The sequence below is a fragment of the Gracilinanus agilis genome, chromosome 2 (genome assembly GCF_016433145.1).
Source record: "Gracilinanus agilis isolate LMUSP501 chromosome 2, AgileGrace, whole genome shotgun sequence".
NCBI classification, from domain to species: Eukaryota; Metazoa; Chordata; class Mammalia; order Didelphimorphia; family Didelphidae; genus Gracilinanus; species Gracilinanus agilis.
Window position 1 is genome coordinate 234,911,804 of NC_058131.1, and position 22,077 is coordinate 234,933,880.

At 44.3% G+C, this 22,077-nt stretch overlaps 1 protein-coding gene across 2 annotated transcripts in view; it reads left to right on the forward strand.

Annotated features, from left to right (window-relative positions):
• DNMT3A (DNA methyltransferase 3 alpha) overlaps window positions 1-1,750 on the forward strand; it is a 177,412-nt gene extending 175,662 nt beyond the window's left edge. For both annotated transcript variants that reach the window (XM_044663760.1, XM_044663761.1), the window contains exon 23: window positions 1,356-1,750. In XM_044663760.1, the coding sequence (XP_044519695.1) occupies window positions 1,356-1,497 (142 nt within the window). In that variant the 3' untranslated portion in view covers window positions 1,498-1,750. The remainder of the gene's footprint in view (window positions 1-1,355) is intronic.
• Window positions 1,751-22,077: the final 20,327 nt, after the last annotated feature.

Sequence of the window (22,077 nt, forward strand, 5' to 3'; positions counted from 1 at the left end):
TTACTATGAATATGATACTATTACCAACCCAAGTCCCATTAATGGGCCAACTAAGAGAGAGAATGATATAGCAGGAAGGGCTTTGGAACCAAAAGGACCTGAGTTCAAATCCTGCCTTGACTTTTGTCATTCGCCCATTTTTCAGTTGTGTCCAGGTTCTTTATGATCCCATTTGGAGTTTTCTTTGACAAAGTTACTGGAGTGGTTTCTTGTTTCCTTCTCCAGCTCATTTTACAGATGAGGAAACTGAGGCAAAGAGGGTTAAGTGACTTTTCGAGGGTCTCATAGCTGGCAAATATCTGAGGTATCCAGATTTAAACTCGGGAAGATTTTGACTCTACTGCAGGCCTAGCACTATCCACTGTACCTACCTACCTACCTTGGTTACTTCCTTGTGTGACTGGGCAAATCACCTCACTTCTCTAATGCTTAGCACTGCCTGAAACAAAGAAGATATTTAATCCATGTTGATTGACTGACCAGCTGACTGGGTCAGAATTTCCTCCTTTCAACCATAAGGCCTTTGGACTGACTTCTTAAAAGTCACTTCCAGGTTTAGAATTGTGGTCTTATGGTCACGGTAATCTTCATTGGTTTATAAATGTCACAAATCACAGGATTTGTAAGATCTTTTAGAGTCGAGATTGTTTCATCCCTTTATTTGTAACCCCCCAGCTACTTAGCTTTTGGAGAGGGGTAACTGATCCTAGATTTAGAAGGGGAAGGGACAGGGCAGCTGGGCAGCTCAGTGGGTAGAGAGCTGGAGACAAGGAGCTGCGGTATTCATTTAAATAAAGTAGCTGGAAGGGACCTTAGCACTCACCTGGTACACCCCCTCGTTTTACAAATGAGGAAACTGGGCAGTTCTGATGAGTTAAAGATCACTTGAGCAAGTAGGAAGGGGCAGAGATGCCTTCAGTCTCAGGGCCTCTGACTCCAAAGCCAATATCCATGCTCCTCTACCCCCACTTGCTTACCTCCCTTAAGGGTCACGTCCACAGGATTTGAAATGAGGAATGGTGTCATTTTCATGATTTTTGCAGGTGATGATGGCATGGAGAAACTCTTTCATCAATGGTAATTTGACAAAGGAACTTTGGGAACTTGAGAAACAGTAGCTTTGATGAGGCAGAGGCAGGCAGGCAGGCTGGCTGCCTGATGCTTTGCAGAGATGTGTGTGTGTTGTGTGTACATTAAGTAGTATTTCCCATAGCATTTCCTATACTTTTGTTCACACAATCTTCAAAACCTTTGCTATGTATTCAGATTTACAGGATTGTTGAGGTCCATAGGAATGAAGGAAGGGCCCTCTAGATTCATCCCTTTCTACCCCTTTTGCTAATATCTTTTTTTAGGGTCTTTGGCTTCCCAGTCCATTACACGGATGTCTCCAACATGAGCCGTTTGGCAAGGCAAAGACTGCTGGGCCGGTCGTGGAGTGTGCCTGTGATTCGCCACCTCTTCGCCCCCTTGAAGGAATATTTTGCCTGTGTGTAAGGGACATGAGAGTGAACTGGGATAGTGACATCTAATCAAAGCAAAACCACCAAGAACAAGAGGATGGAGAGAAGTATCAGCACCTGGAAAAGAAAAAAGGAATTAACAAACAAACAAACAAAACAAAACAAAACAAAACAAAACAAAACAAAAAAACCACCACAGATACGAAAACATCACCGAGCAAAAGGGTTGGACATCATCTCCTGATTTTTCAATGTTAAACTTTGATCCTATTTAAAAACAAAACCAAGCTTCCCCTCCCCTCTTTATTATTATTATTGTTATTATTATTATTATTATTATTTGGGTCAAACCTTTTAGTTTTCCACTCTTTCCAGAGAGGTTTTCTGTTTGTCTCGGTTTTGGCTTCTCGCTGTGACTGAAATAAGAGGGTTTATATATATATTTTTTTTAATGCTGTAAGAGGAGGAGTAGGAAAACAGGGAACTACAGCAAAAAAGAAAAAAGATATTCAACAAAATAAAAACAGCAACTCTACCATGCAGAGGAGAGGTTAGAAGGGGGGAGGGGGAAAAGGAAATATGCTATAGAAATCTATCTTATATATATATATATGTGTGTGTGTATGTGTGTGTGCGCGCGTGTGTATGTATGTGTGTATGTGTGTGAGTGTGTGTATATTTTGGGTTTGGTTTTTGTTTTTGTTTTTGGCTTGGGCCTGATCAGATTAGGAGCACAAGCAGGAACAGAAAACTAGGGAGACCCTTGGGGCAGGTGGTGGGTGGTGGTGGTGGGCAGCAGCAGCAGCAGCAGCAGCAGCCGCCACCATCGTCACTGCCACCGCCAAGGTTACCTCCAGCCACTGAGTGGTATTTTACCAGCACCATTCCTGGTGATGCAAAATGAAACCCAACTAGCAACAGGGAAGATGAAAACACCCACACAATACACTTTTATACAGTATTTCAGGTGCCTACCACACAGGAAACCTTGAAGAAAACCAGTTTGTAGAAGCCGCTGTTACCTCTTGTTTACAGTTTATATATATATATATGATAGATACCAGATATATATCTATATATAAAAAGGTACTGTTACTACTGTACAACCTGACTTCATAATGGTGCTTTTCAACAGCGAGATGAGTAAAAACATCACCTTCCATGTTGCCTTATGTGCAAAGGGTTTTAATCAAGGATGGAGAAAAGGGAGAGATGGTTTTTTTTTCATTGTTACTTTATGTTATTTTAATTTTTTTAAATGGTGAAGGAAGTGGGGGTTAGGAAATAATCCCCCATGTCCCATTTCTCCCTGCCAAAAGGGGTGGGGAAGAGCTTGAAGGTTAAAGGGTGTTAAGGACAGTGAGACGCCCTAACAGGAGACAACTTTTCCTGAGTCATGCAATAATTTTTTTTTTTAATTTCCCAAAAGGTAAACTCCCTGGGATAAATGGCAGGGGTAGGTAAAGGAGGACTAGGTTTCCAGTTCTCCTACTTGAGTCATTCCACTGACTCCAGAGGATATCTCATGGAGGGGCAAGGAAACCATCCAGAGTTTGGGGATGTGTACCGCTAAATCCCCATCCTGGAGGAAATAAAAAAACATACAAAAAGTACTGGTGCTTTTCTGTCTAAGTCGCCTTTTGTGTGTTCTTTTATGAGAAGCCACCCTCCCCCCTGGCCTACTCCCATCTGCCCCTTCCTTGCACAGGCAGCCCCTGAGCCCAGGGGGAGTGATGTTTTTGGTCATCTCCAAACATAGGCTGCAGTTATATGCTGGGAGGCTGATGACATGGTTATTATAATTGTTATGGTTCTAATTATAATTATGTTTGTTTAATATTTTTTCCTTTGGGGAAGAAAATAAGCCCAATACTACCCTCCCTTCTCCCTTTAGGTTTTAGACCAAGGTGCAGGGAGCAGGGTGGGGAAAACAGGGTGCTTTTTTTTTATTTTATTTTTTTTTATTTTTTTTTTTCCCCCAAATTCAGTGGCTTCAGTGCCCTGGTTCCTAGGAATCCTGGCTCCCCTTCCCCTCCCTCCCTTCTCAGGCCGGGCCCACACTCCCCTTTGTGCAGTGATATTTTGGCAGCTCAACAGTCCCCAAAAGTCTGCCTTCTGGAGTTCCGTTGCTCCTCTCCTTCAGCTTGCCCTTTGCTCTTCTCAAGTCTAAGGAATATCAAGAGTTAGAGGGAGGAAGGACAGGGGCAGTGTCTCTCTTTCCTTTTAAATGTGATGTGAATTGTATGTGTGGTTCCTCCTCTCCCCGCCTTTTCCTAGTACTTGGTCTGATCATGGCTGCACTCTTTCATCATCTTTTTTCTTTTTTTGTTTTTGTTTTTACCTCGAGTCAGCCACACTTTCAAGTCCTGATTCCAGAGACTTGACCCACTTCCTACTTTGGCAGACAGGGGCCTCGTGGCCCGGCCCGGGCAGTAGGGAGAGGAAACACTCGGTGGCTCTGGGGTATGAGCCAATGGGCAGATGCCTGCCTCGATAGATGGGGTGTAGATATGTGGCATATAGAGATATATATTTTATAATGGGAGGGGGGATGGAGCCTCCTGGGACCTGCAGAGATGGGAGGCACACTCTAAAGTTCACGGTCCCATATTACCATCCCCAGAAGGATAGGACCTCTGGTGATAGGCTCTATATAAATACATATATATGAAATATAATGCAGTTGGGGGAGGGGTCTGGCTAAGCCTCTACCCTTTTCTTTCCCTGCCACTGGCATAGATAGCCCCGTACAAATCAATCTATCTCTTACATACAAGCATACTTCTACACAGTTACAGCTGCACTGTTATATACACACAGACATAACCTTCCCCAAGATCCAATACTTCGTGGAGTAGAGCCCCGTACAACCACTTACCTCGACCCTGCTATCCTCTTGAATGCAGTTAACCTTTTGGGGGGAAGGCTCTCCATGCCATTCAGGAGCTGTTGAGTTCCCAAGGTGCTACAGGTGGTAGGGGAGAGATTGAATCAGCTGACATTTGAGCTAAGAGACACCCCCCATCCAAGTGATAGCCTACACTTTCTGTCTCTTTGAAACTTCCCATCAAGTGTGGGAAAGTCCTGAGCTAGCAAATCCCTGGATCTCAACATCTGGTTCCAAGGTACAACCCAAGTCAATCTTCTCATCCATCTTTCTTGGCTTTCTACCTTAGCCTAAGGGACTTCTCAGAGGAATTGGGAAAGGGAGCCTTAGGCCAATACAAACAGCAACTGGGTGGTAGGGGAGATCCCCCAAGGCAGGCCTTTCAACACCATGGCCAGTGTCCACTCATCCAGGAAATGTCCAAAAATTCCTGCTCACATTGGGGCTGTCTGGGCCTTGGATCCCAATAGTTTAGACCCAACTTCTGTTTAAATTGGCATTTAATGACTTACACTAAGCTACCCATCCCTTTAAATCTAGGGGTGGCATTGTAATTGGTGCTGGATCTTTTTCTCCTCTTGGATCATGACTGGTTTTTCACTGGAGATGAGTTTGGTGTTGGGTTTCCTATACTTTGTGGTGCTCTCCTTTATTTCCTTTCTGTATCCAGCTGGGCTCCACTCCCCTCCCCTATCCCACCATGGTTTGGGAGGCCACCAGCACCACTCTAGGAGTGGCTAGTGGAGGAGGTGGGCTGCTCTTGAGTAGTCCAAGGTGCTCCCTCCCCTAATAGCCGACACTTGTTTCCAAGGTCTTCCCAGTCCCCCTTGTCTTTTCACTGTTACCCTTTGTGCTATGCCTAGCTTTATGCCAGCAGGGCCCTCCCAACTCCTGCTCACTAATCCTCTGCTCCTCAGCACCAAAGCCTCTTCCTTGCTCTTGATACAATATAGTCTAGTCCGTTTCCCAGACTTGTGCTTAAAATGTTGAATTTTTTTTTTTTAGTGACCTGGATGGACTTGGGCTAAGCTCATATTAGCCAAGCCTTATGCCCTTCCCAGTGATATTGGTATTAAGAACCTAATTAGGGATGGAGGGCTCTTGGTAGCCCACCAACCAAGCATGCTATCCCATCATCTTATGGACTAGGCTTTTAGGTTTGGGGACAGTCTTGACCCCATATCTCAATCTGGAGATTCTTTTATGAGAATGGGGTCTTCCCAGAATGCATTCTGCCCTGGAGGAGGGTTGATTTTGGATCCATAGCCCCTCCTAGGGATAGGACCTCACCCTACCTTTTGTTCTATTTTTGGTGGCCAGGCTATGCTTTCTAGATGAGAGCTGTTTAGAAGGGAAGTCTTGGAGAGTGGGGTTGTAACTGTGACTTATCTTGAGGGTGTGGTTTCCAGTGGCTCCTCTTCCTATGCCATGAGAACCTAGAGAGCAGAAAGTTCTAATGGGGAAGATACCTCTGCTTGGTAGAAGAAAATTATGAACTCAGGAACCATTTGGACCAGTCCAGGATCTAGCTGGAGAAAGTACTGGGTGAAGTAGTTCTGAGAACTTGCACAAACCTGCTTCCAGTCAGGTCAGAAGCTGGCCCAAATGGTTCACGAGTCCATAGTTGGCAGAGCAGCAGGATAGAGGGATTTGCGGGCAGATAGGTTGAATGTGCTCATCCTTGGTGTTACAGTGAAGGTGTCCATCAGGAAAACTTCCATAAGAAGCCTCTTCAGGCATTTGGAGGCTCCTCTGAGTAGTTCTGTTGAGTCATTATTGCAGGTGGTAACAAAAAACCTTAAAAATAGGGGGATGAGGTGTGGGGCTCCCCATAAGGCTAGCAGAGAGTGTAGGGAGCACTCCCTTCATAGGAGAAACTGGGATGTAAGGGAGCAGTGGTTTGTGGGAACCATAGAAAGGGATGGGACAGGATTCAACTTGGAAAGTTGTTCCTACCAGTCCTGTCATTTCTCTGATGCCACCTCTGTCAGTGCTGTAGAAATGAGGGCTTCAGGGGATAGACCAGCCACCCTGCCAGTCCTTGGTGGGGCACAGTGCCAAAGATTGCAGCTGATTGACTGAGGCAAAGAGCAAATGAGTTTAGTCTATTGGGCAACTGCCGAATACCCAAGGGGCTTTACATTAGCTGGTATTAAACCCTCAGGTATGGTCAGGGTGAGCTAGGAAATAGATGACCTGTATGTGGGTCATCTGTGTGGGGAGGCGGTTAGCCAACAGGCAGATCCAAGGTTCTGGGTCCAGCCCCTCTAAAAGACACAAGATGGAATAGGGGTTCTGAGTTGCCACTTCTGATCTCCTTATACCTGAAAGCAAATGCCTTTTTTTTTTTTTCAGCTGAACATCCCATTGGAAAGCAAAGTTGCTCATGAGATGGGCTCCCAAGGATAGTTTCTGGCACTAAAAGGGCAAGTGGTCATGTGTGATTGGCAGAGTCTCGAGACTTTGGTGGGCTTGTTAAGTTGGCCCAAGTGTGTGCTGGGTCTTTGTAGATCCCAATGGGAAGGAACTGCTTCTTCCCCTCAATTCTTTAGAGGCATCTCCTGGATGGAGCAGCTAGCTCTCATCTTCTCTCCTTTATCTGGTAGTAAGAAGATCCGAGTTTGCTAGTGGGGAGGAACCCTAGATCATAATATAACCTGGCCTAAGAAGGTAGCCCAGGAACTACAATTGGGAGCAAAAGAAGGAAACATTTCAGCTGAGCCATTTGGGAACGTTCTTACAGGAAAACTGCAATCATTAGTTTTCATATCTTAGATAAGTAGTTAACTATATGAGATTCTATATATATATATATATGTGTATATGTATAAAGTTGATTTTGGATGCAGTTTTTAAGAATTCCTGTCACTGTTATGCCTGGTGCTGAGCTTTGTTTGGGGCTGGGGTCTCTCAAGAGCTGTTTTCAGAAGCCTTCCCAGGAACCCCCTGGAGCTAGTATAGGGTTGGGCCCTGGCCTGCAATGGGGCAGTGGTACTGAGACATCTTGGATATCATTTGGAGGGGGCGGGAAGCATTTCCGAGTCTTGAAAACATTCTGAAATGAACAGAATAAAATATGCGCCAGAGACTTCCACAGGCAAAGCTGGTGCAGAGAGCAAGCCTGCTTTCCCCCAGGACTTTGTCTGGTAGGATCTCTGTTCCTACCCCAACCTGGTGCTTTGGTCCTGGTGGATCAGTCTTTTGACCTTGTTGTCTGGTATCCTCTGGTATAAGGGAAACATTAAGCTAAATGACTAGCAGGTACTGCCCTTGTTTAGCAAATAAATGGAGTGTTAGGGACCCCTTGGGTTATATAACCAGGCAGGAACCCAAGTCCTTTCTCCAGTACCAAGTAGGACAGAAGGTTATCAGGGAGGGGGCTTCCCATTTTCTCATTCCCTACTGAGGCTGTGGGTTTATCAGCACCAGTCGGGTGAGAATTCTACCCATCCAACTGTTCTAGGTGACCGTGGTGGGTGGGCAACCCCAGGGGTATCTGGAAGGGGAGAGACAGCTAAAGGATACATAGCACAAAGGATCAACCCCACTGCCCTAAGCACCAGCTCTTAAATCTTTACATTTTGGTAAAGGAAGGATGGGGATGAAAGGGAAGGGAGAGAGTCTACTCATTCCCTTGCACCTGTTTTTCAGAAATGCCAACTAAGGTTGGCCTCTGGTGGCCTCTTCCTTAGCTGTGGCCCCAAAAAGTAGAGTTTTGGGGCAGGGAGGAATGGGCAGCTCAGAGGCAGTGGGGACAGGGAGGGTCCCATGACTAGCGTCCGTGATTTGCCATGTGTCTCCCCAACCCTCCCCCAAAATGGAGGCCAGTAGGAATGGGCAAGTCCCTGTTGACTCCTGTAATGAAAATCTCACCTCGGATCAGCCCAACTTGGAAGGGGGTAGCTTTACCTGACATCAGATCAAGCGGTCTCCAGCCCCGAACCTGGGGAGATGAACAGGGAAATTGGAAACATGTCACATTTCATTTTGTAAAGCGATTTTGTTGAACAGCCCTAGATGTCAACAAAATGAGAGGGAAAGAAATGCCTAAATTCCTTAGAAGACACAGCGGGAGTAGGTGAATCAACAAGGTGCTAAAAAAACAAAAAAAAAACAAAAAAAACATTTTATTAAAAATATATATTGTTAAATTAAGTCTGCTGTCTGGACAATGACTGTTTGTTTTGTTTTCTTGTAGTGGAGTTTAAAAGAGACTATTATTTTACTCTGATATATTATTATTAAAAAGGCATTTTAACTTTGTACTTGAAAACTAAATGAGCGATTTCATGTGTTTTAGCTGAGGCATTGAAGTAGCGGGTGCTTACCTATTTGTGGGAAATCATGTATTCATACCGAAGAATAAACTCTGTAGAGGATTTGGTTTAAAAAACAACAAAACTGTTACTGTTACAGAGATCTGGCTTTGGCCCCAAAGGCTGAGCGCTTGATTCCACATTCCATGCAGCTAAATGCAGGACTTTTGTTTTTCCCAGACTACACCACCCCCAACCCCAACTTTGTTTTTCTAAAAGTTCCCTATTTAAAAAAAACAAAAAACAAACAAACAAACAAAAAAAACCCCAATTCCTTTTGCCCTTTCTGTTCCGGTTTCAGCATCCTTCCATTATTTTTGTTTTTGTTTTATTTTTGTTTCAGGTCGCTTCTCTATTTATTGACAATAAATAGTGTACATTTCACAGTCTGATTCTGCGACATCACAGGGAGAGGGTGGGAGTGAGAGGATCCCGAGGGTAGGTGGGTGGGTGGTGTTTGGTGGGAGCAGTCCCTGGCCCTCAGCCCTCAGCCCTCCCCTGGTGTTCTGTTGTATCTCTGTGTAAGTGATGCTCGTGACATAGCTGTTTATGAAATAATTAAAGAGGTCAATGCGTGCAGCAGATGTAGAGAGTCTGTCGGTTCCGCCTTCATCCCATTTTTTGGTGCCCAGAAGAGTATAATAAAGATCCTTTCTAATGTACTTGTGCTGGAGAACACTTGAATAAATGGACTGTTTTTGTGCAAAAAGAAAAACCGAAAATAACTGGAATAACGTCCTTTTGTCTTGCGGCTCCTCCTTGGATGTAGTTTGGTTCCCATACCCCAACCCTCTGCCACAAGCTCCCACTAGCCTGTTGGCCTGTGTATATGATACCAATTGACACACTTCCTGTTCATCTAATGTTCAATTTCCCATTCACCTCTTCACTTCAGTAGGAATTAAGAGGAGTGGATCTGTGTTATCTTGCCCACTAGCACTACAGACCCTAAGCTACCCATGCCAGCCCATCTTATATAACCCCTTTCCTAGAAGTTTGCCACAATGGGTCCATCCAAAGTGCTAAGCATCTTCCTCGATTTCTCCTTCCACTGCAGAAGTACCAGAGGAGTCTAGGGTCTGTCCATTCACCTGTTACCCTTCACTCTTGGCACATGACCAACCTAGCTTTGTTCCATTCATATTTCTTGGATGGTATCCTCTACTCTCCAGTTCCGGAGGCACCCTGACACAGGGGAAAGGGTGATCTGAAGGAATTTGGAGTCAACGGAGCGGAGCTTGAATCCTGGTTTTGCCATTTGGCTTCACTAGAAGTCTCTGAGGTCAGCCTGATCTCTATAATAATAAGCTTTTGGCTTAGACAATTTTCTAGTCACCGATGTGATAAAATGTTTCCTTACAAGTGGCATAGGGACGACTGGCCTCAGAGCCATTAAAGACTCAATTTCAAGTTCTGTCATTAATATATACTTCTCCGTACCCCTAGACAACATGGAAGGTTCTCAGTTACATGTGAGTTACCCATCTTCATTGGTGGAGGGAGGTTCTACCCTGGAAGATCCCCTCCTTCACATGAAGTAAATGAAGTAAAAAATTATTAAATTGTAAATAAATTATAAACCCTTGACTGCTTGAGATCTGTTTAAGAGATGGACAAACTGGTTTTTGCCCTTGGCACCTGGTTTATGACTATAGTCCTTGTCTTGCATCTCTTGCTCTTTCCTTCCCAGGCACTACTTCTTATAGGTGGTTTCTATTCCTTCCATGCCATTTTGAAAAAGCTTTATGATAGAGCAAAAATTTAGGCTGGTATCCTCTCCTACCCCATCTCAAAGCCTGAGGCCCTTTGGATAAATCACAGCTGCATTTTTTTTTATCACCTAAGTGCTTAGTTGGACATCAGCCAATAGTCGCTTTTCTGTGGCAGTGGGATTAGGCCAGGATTACTTCAATCCTTCAAAGTTCTGTGATTTCACCAGTGTAGGCACTGCCTCCCGCCATGCCTTAGGGGATGGTCATCATGAACTACTGAAGCTGAACAAAATTTGTCCTCCTGTGCCAGCCTGGGGACAATGGGCCTCTGGACAGAAGAGAATTTCAGGGTTGGGAAGGACTCCAAGAGCTATCAAGTGTAACCCATGCTTGAAAAAAATCCCTCCTATAACATACCTAACAAATGACCCTCTAGTCTATCCTTGAAGCCCTTCTTAGGAAGGAGGACTCACTACTCTCATCTCTTTATTTCTAGTAGCATCCTCTAATACAGGGGTCGGCCACCTTTTTGGCCATGAGAGCCATAAATGCCACATGTTTTAAAATGTAATTTCGTGAGAGCCGTACAGTGCTCACAGTGAGCGCTCCTGTAACAGCACCTGAAAAAAAATGGACTTTATGGCTCCTGCAGAAAGAGCCATACGTTGCCGACCTCTGCTCTAATAGATAGTCCTAATTATTACTAATTGATAGTCTCAATTATTAGGAAATTTTTTTTCCTAACAAGACAAACTTTGCCTTTTTGTAAGTTTAATTCAAACTGCCAGGGATAGCCAGCCCTTAAGGAACTTACATTCTACTAGAAGGAAACAGTGAGCACATAAAAACATCAACCTAAAATATACGTTAAGTAAATACAAAGTGACTTTTTAGGGGGAACGGAGGGTACTAACTTGAGGAGAGAGGCCCAGGAAAAGTCCATTTCGATCCAGCTTTGCTCTGGGGAGTTAAAATCAGGCCTATGATGGCTGATATGCAATCTCAAATTGAGATTGTACTGTTTCCAGACTTGTTCTCTGCTCTTTCATCTTTGAAAACCCAGGGTCACCCCCAATACCAACACTGAGGCAACAGAGTAAGACTTCAGCAGAGAAGACTTGGTTACTGGGAGATTGTTTCCTAAATTAGACAAGGAGATTTATATTTTGCCCTGCTGTTTTAAAAAATCCTTTTAAAAGTTTAATTAATAAGCATTTGTTTCTCTCCCTTCTACTCCCCACCTCCACCTTGCTGCACTGAAAAAAAAAAAGTATTCAGTCAACAAACAGTTATTAATTGTCTACTATTTGCTAGGCACTGGGCTAAGCATGGGGGATGCAAAAAAAATGTGGAAAAAACAACCAACCAAAAGGTTCTTTAATTTCTACAAAGGAGAGATACCAGCTAAAGTTACACATGAGATATTTGGTGGTGGTTGTCCTTTATACTCAAAGAGGATCAAAATGACATCACCATTGGGGTCAATGTGTCTGGCACTGTATATATAATATAATACAATACAATATTACATAGCATAAGCTTGGAAGATTCTACCATTACAGATCAGGCACAAATAGCCATATGAACATTTGAGATGAAGATGTCTCTAAATTTGGGCATCTCGTGTTTCTTTTGATCTTCTGTAATTCTGCTTTGCTTATAGACACGGCGAGCATGCTTTTTCGATGCAGGCATGTCGTCTTGGACGATCCTGTGCCAGGTCTCCCAATTGATTCTAAAGTGCTTCAGAGAGAACCTTAGTGTGTCCCTGCATCCCTTCATCTGACCTCCATGTGATGTGAGCACTTGCCTTGTGTGAGTTCTCCATAAAATGGTCCTTTTGGCAAACAAACATTTGACATTTGAACCACATGGCCAGTCCTTTGGAATTTCACTCCCTGCCGTAGGGTTTGAATGCTTGGCAGCTTGAGAAAGGACTTCAGTGTCCAGTACCTTATCTTGCCAAGTGATCTTCAGGATCTTCCTAAGACAATTCAAAGGGAAGCAATTCAGTCTCCCGGCATGGTGCTGATAGACAATCCAGGAGGCATACAACAATGAGGTCAGCACAATGGCTTTGTAGACCTTCAGTTTGGTAGGCAGCCCAAAGCCTCTCCTCTCCCATGCTTTCCTCCAGAGCCTCCCAAACGCTGAGCTCACTCTGGCAATGTGTACATCAATCTCATCCTCTTTGTACGCAGCCCTGGAAAGCATATCGCAGAGGTAAATGAGTTTATTCACAGCATTCAAAATTCTCCAGTTGCTATAACCAATGGCTCCATATAAGGATGGCTCAGTGCTGACTGGTGTAGAACCTTTGCTTTCTTCTTGTTAATCTTCAGGCCAAAATTAGTGCAAGTGGCAAAGAAGCAATCTAAGATATATACAATGTTGGTGGAAGGTAATCTCCAAAGGGAAGGCATTAGGACAAGGACTAGGAAGGAAGGAGACAAGCATTTATTTGGCACCTACTATGTACCAGGTACTATACCAAGCCCTTTACAAATATGATCTCATTTGATCCTCACAACAACCCTGGGAGGTAGGTGCTACTATTATCCCCATTTTATAATTGAGGAAACTGAAGCAGGTAGAAGTTTAGTGATTTGCTCAGGGGTCACATAGTTGATGTGTCTGAGGCTGGTTTTAAATTCAAGTCCTTCTGGCTTCAGGCCCAGCATTCTATTCATGGGCCTCCTGGGTGCATCAAAGGCTTCCCAAAGGAGACATGTGAAGTATTCTCTGGGTCACTGTGACACCTTTGTGGAGCTCAAGGTGGGGGGAGTGGCTGCTGCTTTTGAATTTTCCATAATCTATGATCCCTCCCCAATACATTTGCCACATAGCTGCCAAAATAATCTCTACACCTAGATGTGACAATGTCACTCCACCACTCAAGAAACTTCAGTTTCTGGCTATTGCCTCAAAGATAGAATACATACTTCTCTGTTTAGAATTTAAAGCTCTTCACAGTCTAAGTGAAACCTACCACTCTCCCTCTTTCATTCTTGATCTTTCCCATAAAGTGGACACTAAAAGATCAAGGCTGACCCCTACAACCCCACACTTTCAATGCTGTGACTAAAATTTCAACCCCCAATTTCTGATTCTATCATAAACTGTGTATGCTTAGGCAATCTGCTATGGGAACGACAAGGCACTACCATGTTCTGAACCTCCTCCTTCCATCCTACCTCCCAGTTTTCCTTGATCAATCAATAAACATTTATTAGGCACCTACAGTGTGCCTGGTACTCTGCTAAGCACATCAACAATATGACTACATAGTTGGGAAGTAAGTATTGAGGTAATTTAGTTTTGCTTTATTTTTAAGTTTACCTTAATGCTCATATTTATAAAAGGACATTGGTTGATTATAGATATTGGCTATTTAAGAGACAAGGTGACATTTAAGGTTCCTTCAATAAATTAGCATATTTATTAAGAAGTTAGGTGGTAAGGATAGAGAGAAAGTAAAAAAAAAGTTTCTTCCCTTAGCGAGCTGATATTTTAATGGAGACATACCAAGCAAATGATTGTGCACATAGAAAATGTGTACAGTAAAAAAGGGAAGTAATCCCAGGGGGAAGGTACTAGCATTGCAGAAAATGGGATTTGAGCTGACTCTTGAGGAAAGCCAGGAAAGACAAGAAGCAGAGGTGGGAGAGAAAGCATTCCAGGATCCCGGGACAGACAGTCAAAAGACATAGTGGTGGGGGGAAAGTTAGGAGATGAAGATTGGAGTGTGTGTGTGTGTGTGTGTGTGTGTGTGAGAGAGAGAGAGAGAGAGAGAGAGAAGAAGAAGAAGAAGAAGAAGAAGAAGAAGAAGAAGAAGAAGAAGAAGNAGGAGGAGGAGGAGGAGGAGGAGGAGGAGGAGGAGGAGGAGGAGGAGGAGGAGGAGGAGGAGGAGGAGGAGGAGGAGGAGGAGGAGGAGGAGGAGGAGGAGGAGGAGGAGGAGGAGGAGGAGGAGGAGGAGGAGGAGGAGGAGGAGGAGGAGGAGGAGGAGGAGGAGGAGGAGGAGGAGGAGGAGGAGGAGGAGGAGGAGGAGGAGGAGGAGGAGGAGGAGGAGGAGGAGGAGGAGGAGGAGGAGGAGGAGGAGGAGGAGGAGGAGGAGGAGGAGGAGGAGGAGGAGGAGGAGGAGGAGGAGGAGGAGGAGGAGGAGGAGGAGGAGGAGGAGGAGGAGGAGGAGGAGGAGGAGGAGGAGGAGGAGGAGGAGGAGGAGGAGGAGGAGGAGGAGGAGGAAGAGGAGGAAGGAAAGGAGGGAAGGAGGGAGGGAGAGATACCAGGATATGTACCTATACCACCTGCACTAGGAAGAGATAGAAAGATATTGTGATGGTCACAAGACTCAGAAACAGATTGGAAATTTGGAGAGTGTGAGAAAAGAGTTGATGATGACACTATAGCTGCAAGCCTAGATAAATGGGAAAATGGTAGTACTCTAAGCAAAAATAGGAAAATTGGGAAAAGGGAAGGTTTTTTTTAGAAGGAAGATAAAGAATTGAGGATTGCTTTTTCTCATGTTGAGCTTGAAATGTCTGTGGGACATTCAGTTTGAGATATTCAAGAAGTAGTTGGTGATATGAGACTGTAGTTCAGGGGAGAGGTCAGATCTAACTATACCGATTTGAGAATCATCTGCATAGTAATGATAATTGAATACATGGGAGCTGTTGGGATCACAAAGTAAGATATCACAGAGGGTGAGGAGAAAAGGTCTAGGATAGAACCTTGGGGGACACACAAGTGAGCATGGCATGTGCAATAGCAAAGGAGACGATGCAGGTATAGTCAGGCAGGTGGGATGAGAACCATGAAACCTAGACAGGAAAGAGTATTCTGGAAAAGAAGGCGATCAACCCTGCCAAGAGTTACCTAGAGGTCAAGAAGAATGAGGACAGAGAAAAGACCATTAGATTGGGCAAACAGATCATATCAGTGACTTTGGAAAGAGCAACTGTAGTGGAACGGCAACGTTAAAAGTCAGATTGAAGAAAGTTTAGAAGAGTGAGAGAAGATAGGCAGTGGAGGCATGGAGTTTAGACACTTTTACCTTCTGTCATTGGATCATAGGATCATTATTGTGTATTGATTCCAAAGCAGAAGATCTCTAAGGGTCAGGCAATGGAGGTTAAATGACTTGCCCAGGGTCACACAATTAGGAAGTGTCTGAGGACAGATTTGAACCCAGGACCTCCCAACTTTAGACCTGACTCTCTATCCACTGAACCACCTAAATGCCCCCTTGGACATCTTTTTTTCTTTTCTTTTTTTTTTTTTTTGATTGAAAATTTTTATTTAACTAATTGATTTAGAATATTTTCCCATGGTTACATGATTCATGTTCTTTCCCTTCCTCCCACATACACCCCTCCCCCCATAGCCAACGAGTAATTCCATTGGTAAGGTTGCATTTATCATTTCTGCTTTTTTTGCATTTGCCATGTTTCTATGCCCTAGTACATGGTCAGTCTTTGTGAATGCTCCATGTGCTGCTGAAAAGAAGGTGTATTCCTTTTTGTCCCTATTTATTTTTCTCCACATATCTATTAAATCTAATTTTTCTAGAATTTCATTCACCTCTGTTATCTCTTTCTTATTTATTTTTTGGTTTAATTTATCTAGATCTGATAGGGGAAGTCCACTGGGTTTTTGTTTTTTTTTAATTTTTTTTTTTTAATTTTTAAACCCTTAACTTCTGTGTATTGACTTATAGGTGGAAGAGTGGTAAGGGTAGGCAATGGGGGTCAAGTGACTTGCCCAGGGTTACACAGCTGGGAAGTGTCTGAGGCTGGATTTGAACCTAGGACCTCCTGTCTCTAGGCCTGACTCTCAATCCACTGAGCTACCCAGCTGCCCCTCCACTGGGTTTTACATATGTCATTGGTCAAGATCTATTTCCATATTATTAATATTTGCTTTAGGGTGATCTAGACACCTTTCTTAAGGAAGTTAGCTGAAAAGAAGAGGAGAAATATAAGGCAATCGTTAGCAGTGATGGTAGGATCAAGAGAGTGTTTTTTAAGGATGGGAAAGACATGGGTTTGCTTAGTGGCAGCAGAGAATGAGCCAGTAGATGGGGAGAGATAGAAGATTAAAGAGTACGGGGGATGACAGAGGGGGGCATCTGCTACAGCAGATAGGAAGAGATGGGATAGAGATGTAGTAGAGGGGTTTGACTAGAGAAGGACAAGCCACCTCTTCATGGCAGATAGTAAAGGAGAAGATAATGGGGAAAGGGATATGAGGAGGCAGGGAAAAGTGAAAACTCACATCGAAGGCTCCTAATTTTTTCAGTGAATTATCAGTCAAAGCTCTCAGTTGAGGGGGCGTCATGAGAACCTGAGGTGGGATGAAAAGGTTTGGAATAGCCATTGTGGCAAGGGGGAAAGTCAGTCTATTTAGGGAGCTGTAAACAGGTTGCTTGCTGCAGTGAGGTGGTAAGATTATGTAATGCATTTGCTTGGATTCAGTCACTGTTTTCCAGTCTTGTTTAGCAGAAGGTAAATAAAAGTGAAGGCAGTGCATGGTGGAACTAATCCAAAACTAGGATTTAGCAAAGCAAGATGGGGTAAGACCCCAGGGGGCAAGGGACTAGAGTATAAAGGACAGTGGAGAACTGAATTAATTTACAAAGTTGTGGAGACAGGGAATGGAGGAAAGTGTAGGCGGGTGAAGGAGATAGGGTAAGAGAAGAAATATTTATTAAATGCCCCTCTCTAGGTCTACCCAGCTCGTGTCTGCCAGTGTGCTCTCTTACCCTGTCCAGTACTGGTCTTACTTGCACTCCTACCCCTGGACTCACTGTTCATGCTGGGGGAATCTTATTTCCCATTGCCATTTCCTTTACCACTGTCGACGTGGAATCTAGAGACCCCAAACTTGTGATTCCACGTCGACACCACTATCACTAGTATCAGCTCCTTTGAGGTTCGCACTATTCAATTTTATCAAACCAGATCCTGTGGGTCTCAACTCTCCCAGGATGCTCTCCTTTCTTCCTCAATGAGTTCAGTGCCTGGCTCAAAGATTTTTTTTTCCTCCCCAGTTCCTGTCCTCATTCTAGAGCACTTCAACATACATATTGATACTCACAAATACCCTAACTTCCTAATTCCTCAGCTTATTTACTGTGATGTAGTCTGCACTCCGCCTCAGCAAGAGAGAGAGACAGACAGAGAGAGAGAGAGAGAGAGAGAGAGAGAGAGAGAGAGAGAGAGAGAGAGAAATAGTGTGAGCACACTGGAAGACTCGAGGTGGGTAGACCTAGAGAGGGGCATTTGGGGGTAGGGTTGAGGGAGAAGGTTGTGAAGGAATGGACCACTGTGGATTAATACAGGGTGGCCAGGGCTTCAGAATCACTGGATTTGACTAGTCTATGAGGGGAGGAGAGCATGATAAACATGGAGGAATGAGTCCAGGAAGAGTATTAGTGGTTGGAGAGCGCTTTCTTCAAAGAGGCAGGTGAATAGATTGTTCAAGATCCACCTTTACCCTCCATCCTACCCGTAAATGGTGATGCTGTGTCTACGGATGTCCAGGAGGCCAGTTTCACAGCAGGAAAGAGCTGCCAGTAAAAAGCAAGGTAGGTCTGGGAAATGCCTCTGAAGAGCTGGACAAGTCTCCGGGACAAACAGAACCTACCTCTTAGGATCAAATGAGATCATGTATGGAAATCGCTTTACGGGCCTTTAAACACCACAGAAATGCTAGCTGTTAATTATTATCATGTCGCCGCCCTCATCCAGAAACTTTAATGACTTCCTATTGTCTCTAGAATGATATACTCCTCAGCATATTAGTCATTTTACGGCTGAGGAACCTGAGGCAGACAGAGGTCAGATGACTTGCCCCCATCACACAGCTAATAAATATCTGAGATTATATTCATTTGAACTCAGGCTCCAGGTCTCGTCCCCCGCCCACACTGGTGAAGATGTGTCACACCTGCCCAGCTGGCACTCTGGAGCTGCTCTGTTCCCCTTCTTCCTGGTGCCCAAGGACATGTTTTACATGCCCCCCCCCCAAGTTACTCAAAGAAGCACTTTCTCCCTCAGCCCTCTCTGGTAATGAGGGGGCTCACAGGCAGCTTGAATTTGCCCTCAGGGCACTTGAATTCTAAAAGTTTGCCCAGGCTGATTGCTTCTGTAGCTGGCATGTATGCAGTGCTTTAAAGTTTGCAATAGGGCTAAGTGCCACTCTTTATATACTATTTTTTTTTAAAAACTCTTGCCACCTGTCTTAGTATCAGTTCTAAGACAGGAGAGCAGTCAGGGCTAGGCAATTGAGGTAAATGACTTGCCCAGGGTCATACAGCTAGGAAGCGTGTGAACCCAGGACCTCGCACTGGAGGCCTGGTGCTTTCCCACTATGCTATCTAGCTGCCCCTCAGTACATACTATTCTGGATATCATCCCTTCCACAGTTTCTGAACCCCTCTGCTTGTTACAGAGCTAGCTACTCTAAGTGACAGGCAGTATTAGCTCCCCCCTAAACATATGTATTTATATGTTATAGGGGCTACTAAGTGGCATAATGGACAGAACTCCTGACCTGGAGTCAAGAAGCCTCATCTTTCTGGGTTCAAATCTGACTTTAAACATTTACAAGCTGTATGACCTTGAGCAAGTCATTTAACTCTACCTCAGTTTCTTCATCTGTACAGTGAGCTGGAGAAGGAATGGCAAACAACTTCATCATCTTTGCCAAGAAAACCTCAATTGGGGTCACAAAGAATTGGACACAACTGAACTTTTTTTTTTTTTTTTAAGATTTACAAAGTACTATAGAAATATTACAACAGGGGCAGTTAGGTCACTCAGTGGATAGAGTACCAGGCATGAAGATGGGATGTCCTGAGCTCAATTGTGGCCTCAGATACTTCCTAGAGGTGCAACCGAGCTGGGCAAGTCACTGAACTGGCAAAGACTAGCCCTTACCAGTCTTTTGCCTTGGAATCAACACTCAGTATCAATTCTAAGACAGAAGGTAGGGATTTTTTAAAAACCCCAAAATGGGGGCAGCTGGGTAGCTCAGTGGATGGAGAGCCAGGCCTAGAGACAGGCGGTCCTAGGTTCAAATCTGACCTCAGACACTTCCCAGCTGTGTGACCCTGGGCAAGTCACTTGACCCCCATTGCCTACCCTTACCACTCTTCTGCCTTGCAGCCAATACACAGTAATGTCTCCAAGATGGAAAGTAAGGGTTTAAAAAAAAAAACAAATATTACAATATTACAAAGTAAATAACAAATACTGATTTCAAGAGCATCGGACTGGGAATCAACAATGAGGCTCTAGTCCTGGCTCCCTGACTGATAATGACTTTGGATAAGTCCCTCTACTCCCCTGGCCCACAGTTTTCTCATCTCTACAAGGAGGAGGCTGGGTTAGCTGATCCCCCTACCTGACCATCTGATTCCATTTGACCCTTGCCTAGGTCAGGCTCAAGGTGTGTGTCCTGGGGATCTGGTGACTGGTCACATGAGCTATAATCTGCTAAATTATACTAATGGCTCTGGGGAACTCCTTTGGGGATTTTGCAGCAGGGCTCCTCATAAGCACCCTAAGGAGAGAATGCTGGGACTCTCCTTCTTGGGACCAGCAGGGCCTGAACTCACCATAGAGAGGAAGGAAGAGAGATCTTTCTTCCTAGGGAGCTGGTGGGGAGGCCAAGTCAAGCGGGAATTGAGAAACCTGGGCAGGGAGCAAATGAGATTCATTTGGTGCTGCTAGGAAGATCCACTGGGGATTGGCAATGAGGTACATGCACACTAGTGGGTTGGAGGCAGGGGGTGGAGTCCTGTCAAGGAAGAATGAGAGTGTGGGGGTTGGGGGAAATGGAAATTCCCAGGGGGTGAAGGTGGTAGGTGGATTTATACTGTTTAAGGGTGGGCACACTCAATATAAGCACCTGGCATGTGGGAGGAGAGGGAATCAGAGAAGAATCAGAGAAGAAAAAATAGAGGGAGAGGGAGGGCTGACATGAGAGCTTTCTTCAAGTATTTAGAGGCCTGTCATGCATGGAGGAAGGATAAGACTTGTTCTGTTTGGCCCCTGAAGGCAGAACAAGGGGCAATACTTAGAAGTTATGGAGTCAAATTTAGGTTTTTTTTATGGCAGGGAAAATTTCCCAATAATAGAGTTGTCCCAGAATGCAATATGTTTTCCTAGAACATAGTGAGGTCCCCATCATTGGTGGTCTTCAAGCAGAATGGACTTTGCTGTTGTTCAATTGCATCTGACTCTTCATGACTCCATGGACCAACTGTTTATGGAGTTTTCTTAGCAAAGATACAGGAGTGCTTCGCCATTTTCTTCTCCAGTAAAGGCAAGGGGTTAAGTGACTTGTCTAGGGTCACATAGCCAGCATTTGTCTGAGGTCAGATTTAAATTTTGGTCTTTGTGACTCCAGGCTCAGTGATCCATCCATAGTCCCTCCTAGCTGCCCCTAGCTGGTAGATGAACACTTGTTGGTTATGCTATCCTGGGGATTCTTTTTAGTTGGGACTAGATGGTTGCTGAGGTCCCTTCCAGCTCTGGAATTCTGTGAAGTAAAAGGTACCCAGGGCAGAGACCAGGAACAAAGATGCCAGAGCTAATGAATCTACCTTTTTGTTCGCCCCTCTTCCTACATTCACAGCCCAGACCCAATTCTCTCACAAACTTCTTTGAGAAGAGCCCAGGCCCAGCTCTTTTGGAGAGATTCCTGTCCTGTGGGAGACATAGGTACCCGGCCTGGTTGAAGAGCAAGGATGCTCAAACTCAAATAAGAGTTTGGACACACATGGAGTGGAAGGGGTACTTGCTGTTAGAGTCAGAGAAGCTGAGTTTAAACCCTGTCTCTGTTATTTCTTGCCTCAAGCAAGTTATTTAACCTTTCTTGGCTTCTATTGCATCATCTACAAAATGAAGGAGTTGGACTAGATGGCACCTATGGCCTCTCATCATCATCATCATCATCATCATCATCATAGCTAGTACTATATATAGTAAGTACCTACTATGTGTCACACATTGGGCTAAGCATTTTACACATACAATCTCATTAGAACCTCACAACAACCCTAAGAGACAGATGCCAATTTATTGGAAACTGAAGCAACTGGAGGTTAAGTGACTTACTGAAGGTCACACAGCCAGTAAGTGTGAGAGGCTGGATTTGAACTCAAATCTTCCTCTGAATCCACGATTCTATGAATATGATGCATCTCTGAATAAATCTCAAGATTTCAAGTAGCACCTTTGTCTTCTTTGTTGCTCTGTTGAATTATGCTGAGCTTCAGTACATTAAAAACTCCTGACTTTGTCACTTATTTTACTGTTGTGTAGTTATACCTTCTCCATCTGGAATTGGGGTGTGTGTGGTGTGTGTGTGTGTGTGTGTGTGTGTGTGTGTTTCATACAAATGCAGAACATTTTCCATTTACTCCTCTTAAATTCCATTTGATTAGCCTTAGTTGATTGTTCTAGCCTTTGGAGACTTGTTCTGACCCTGGTTCCCATTGCAGAGAGGTATAAATTGTCCCTCCCAGCTTTGTGTCATTTGATAAGCTTCCAGAAAGGAGGCCCTACCCCAGAAAGAGTGACTGCGGTGACCAATTGTGGGGGCAAGCCCAACACAGAAAACAGTATTTACAGGAAGTAAGAAATCCAACAAGGAGGTTACAAAGTCCATGTGGGGCTAGACTATGATCACTG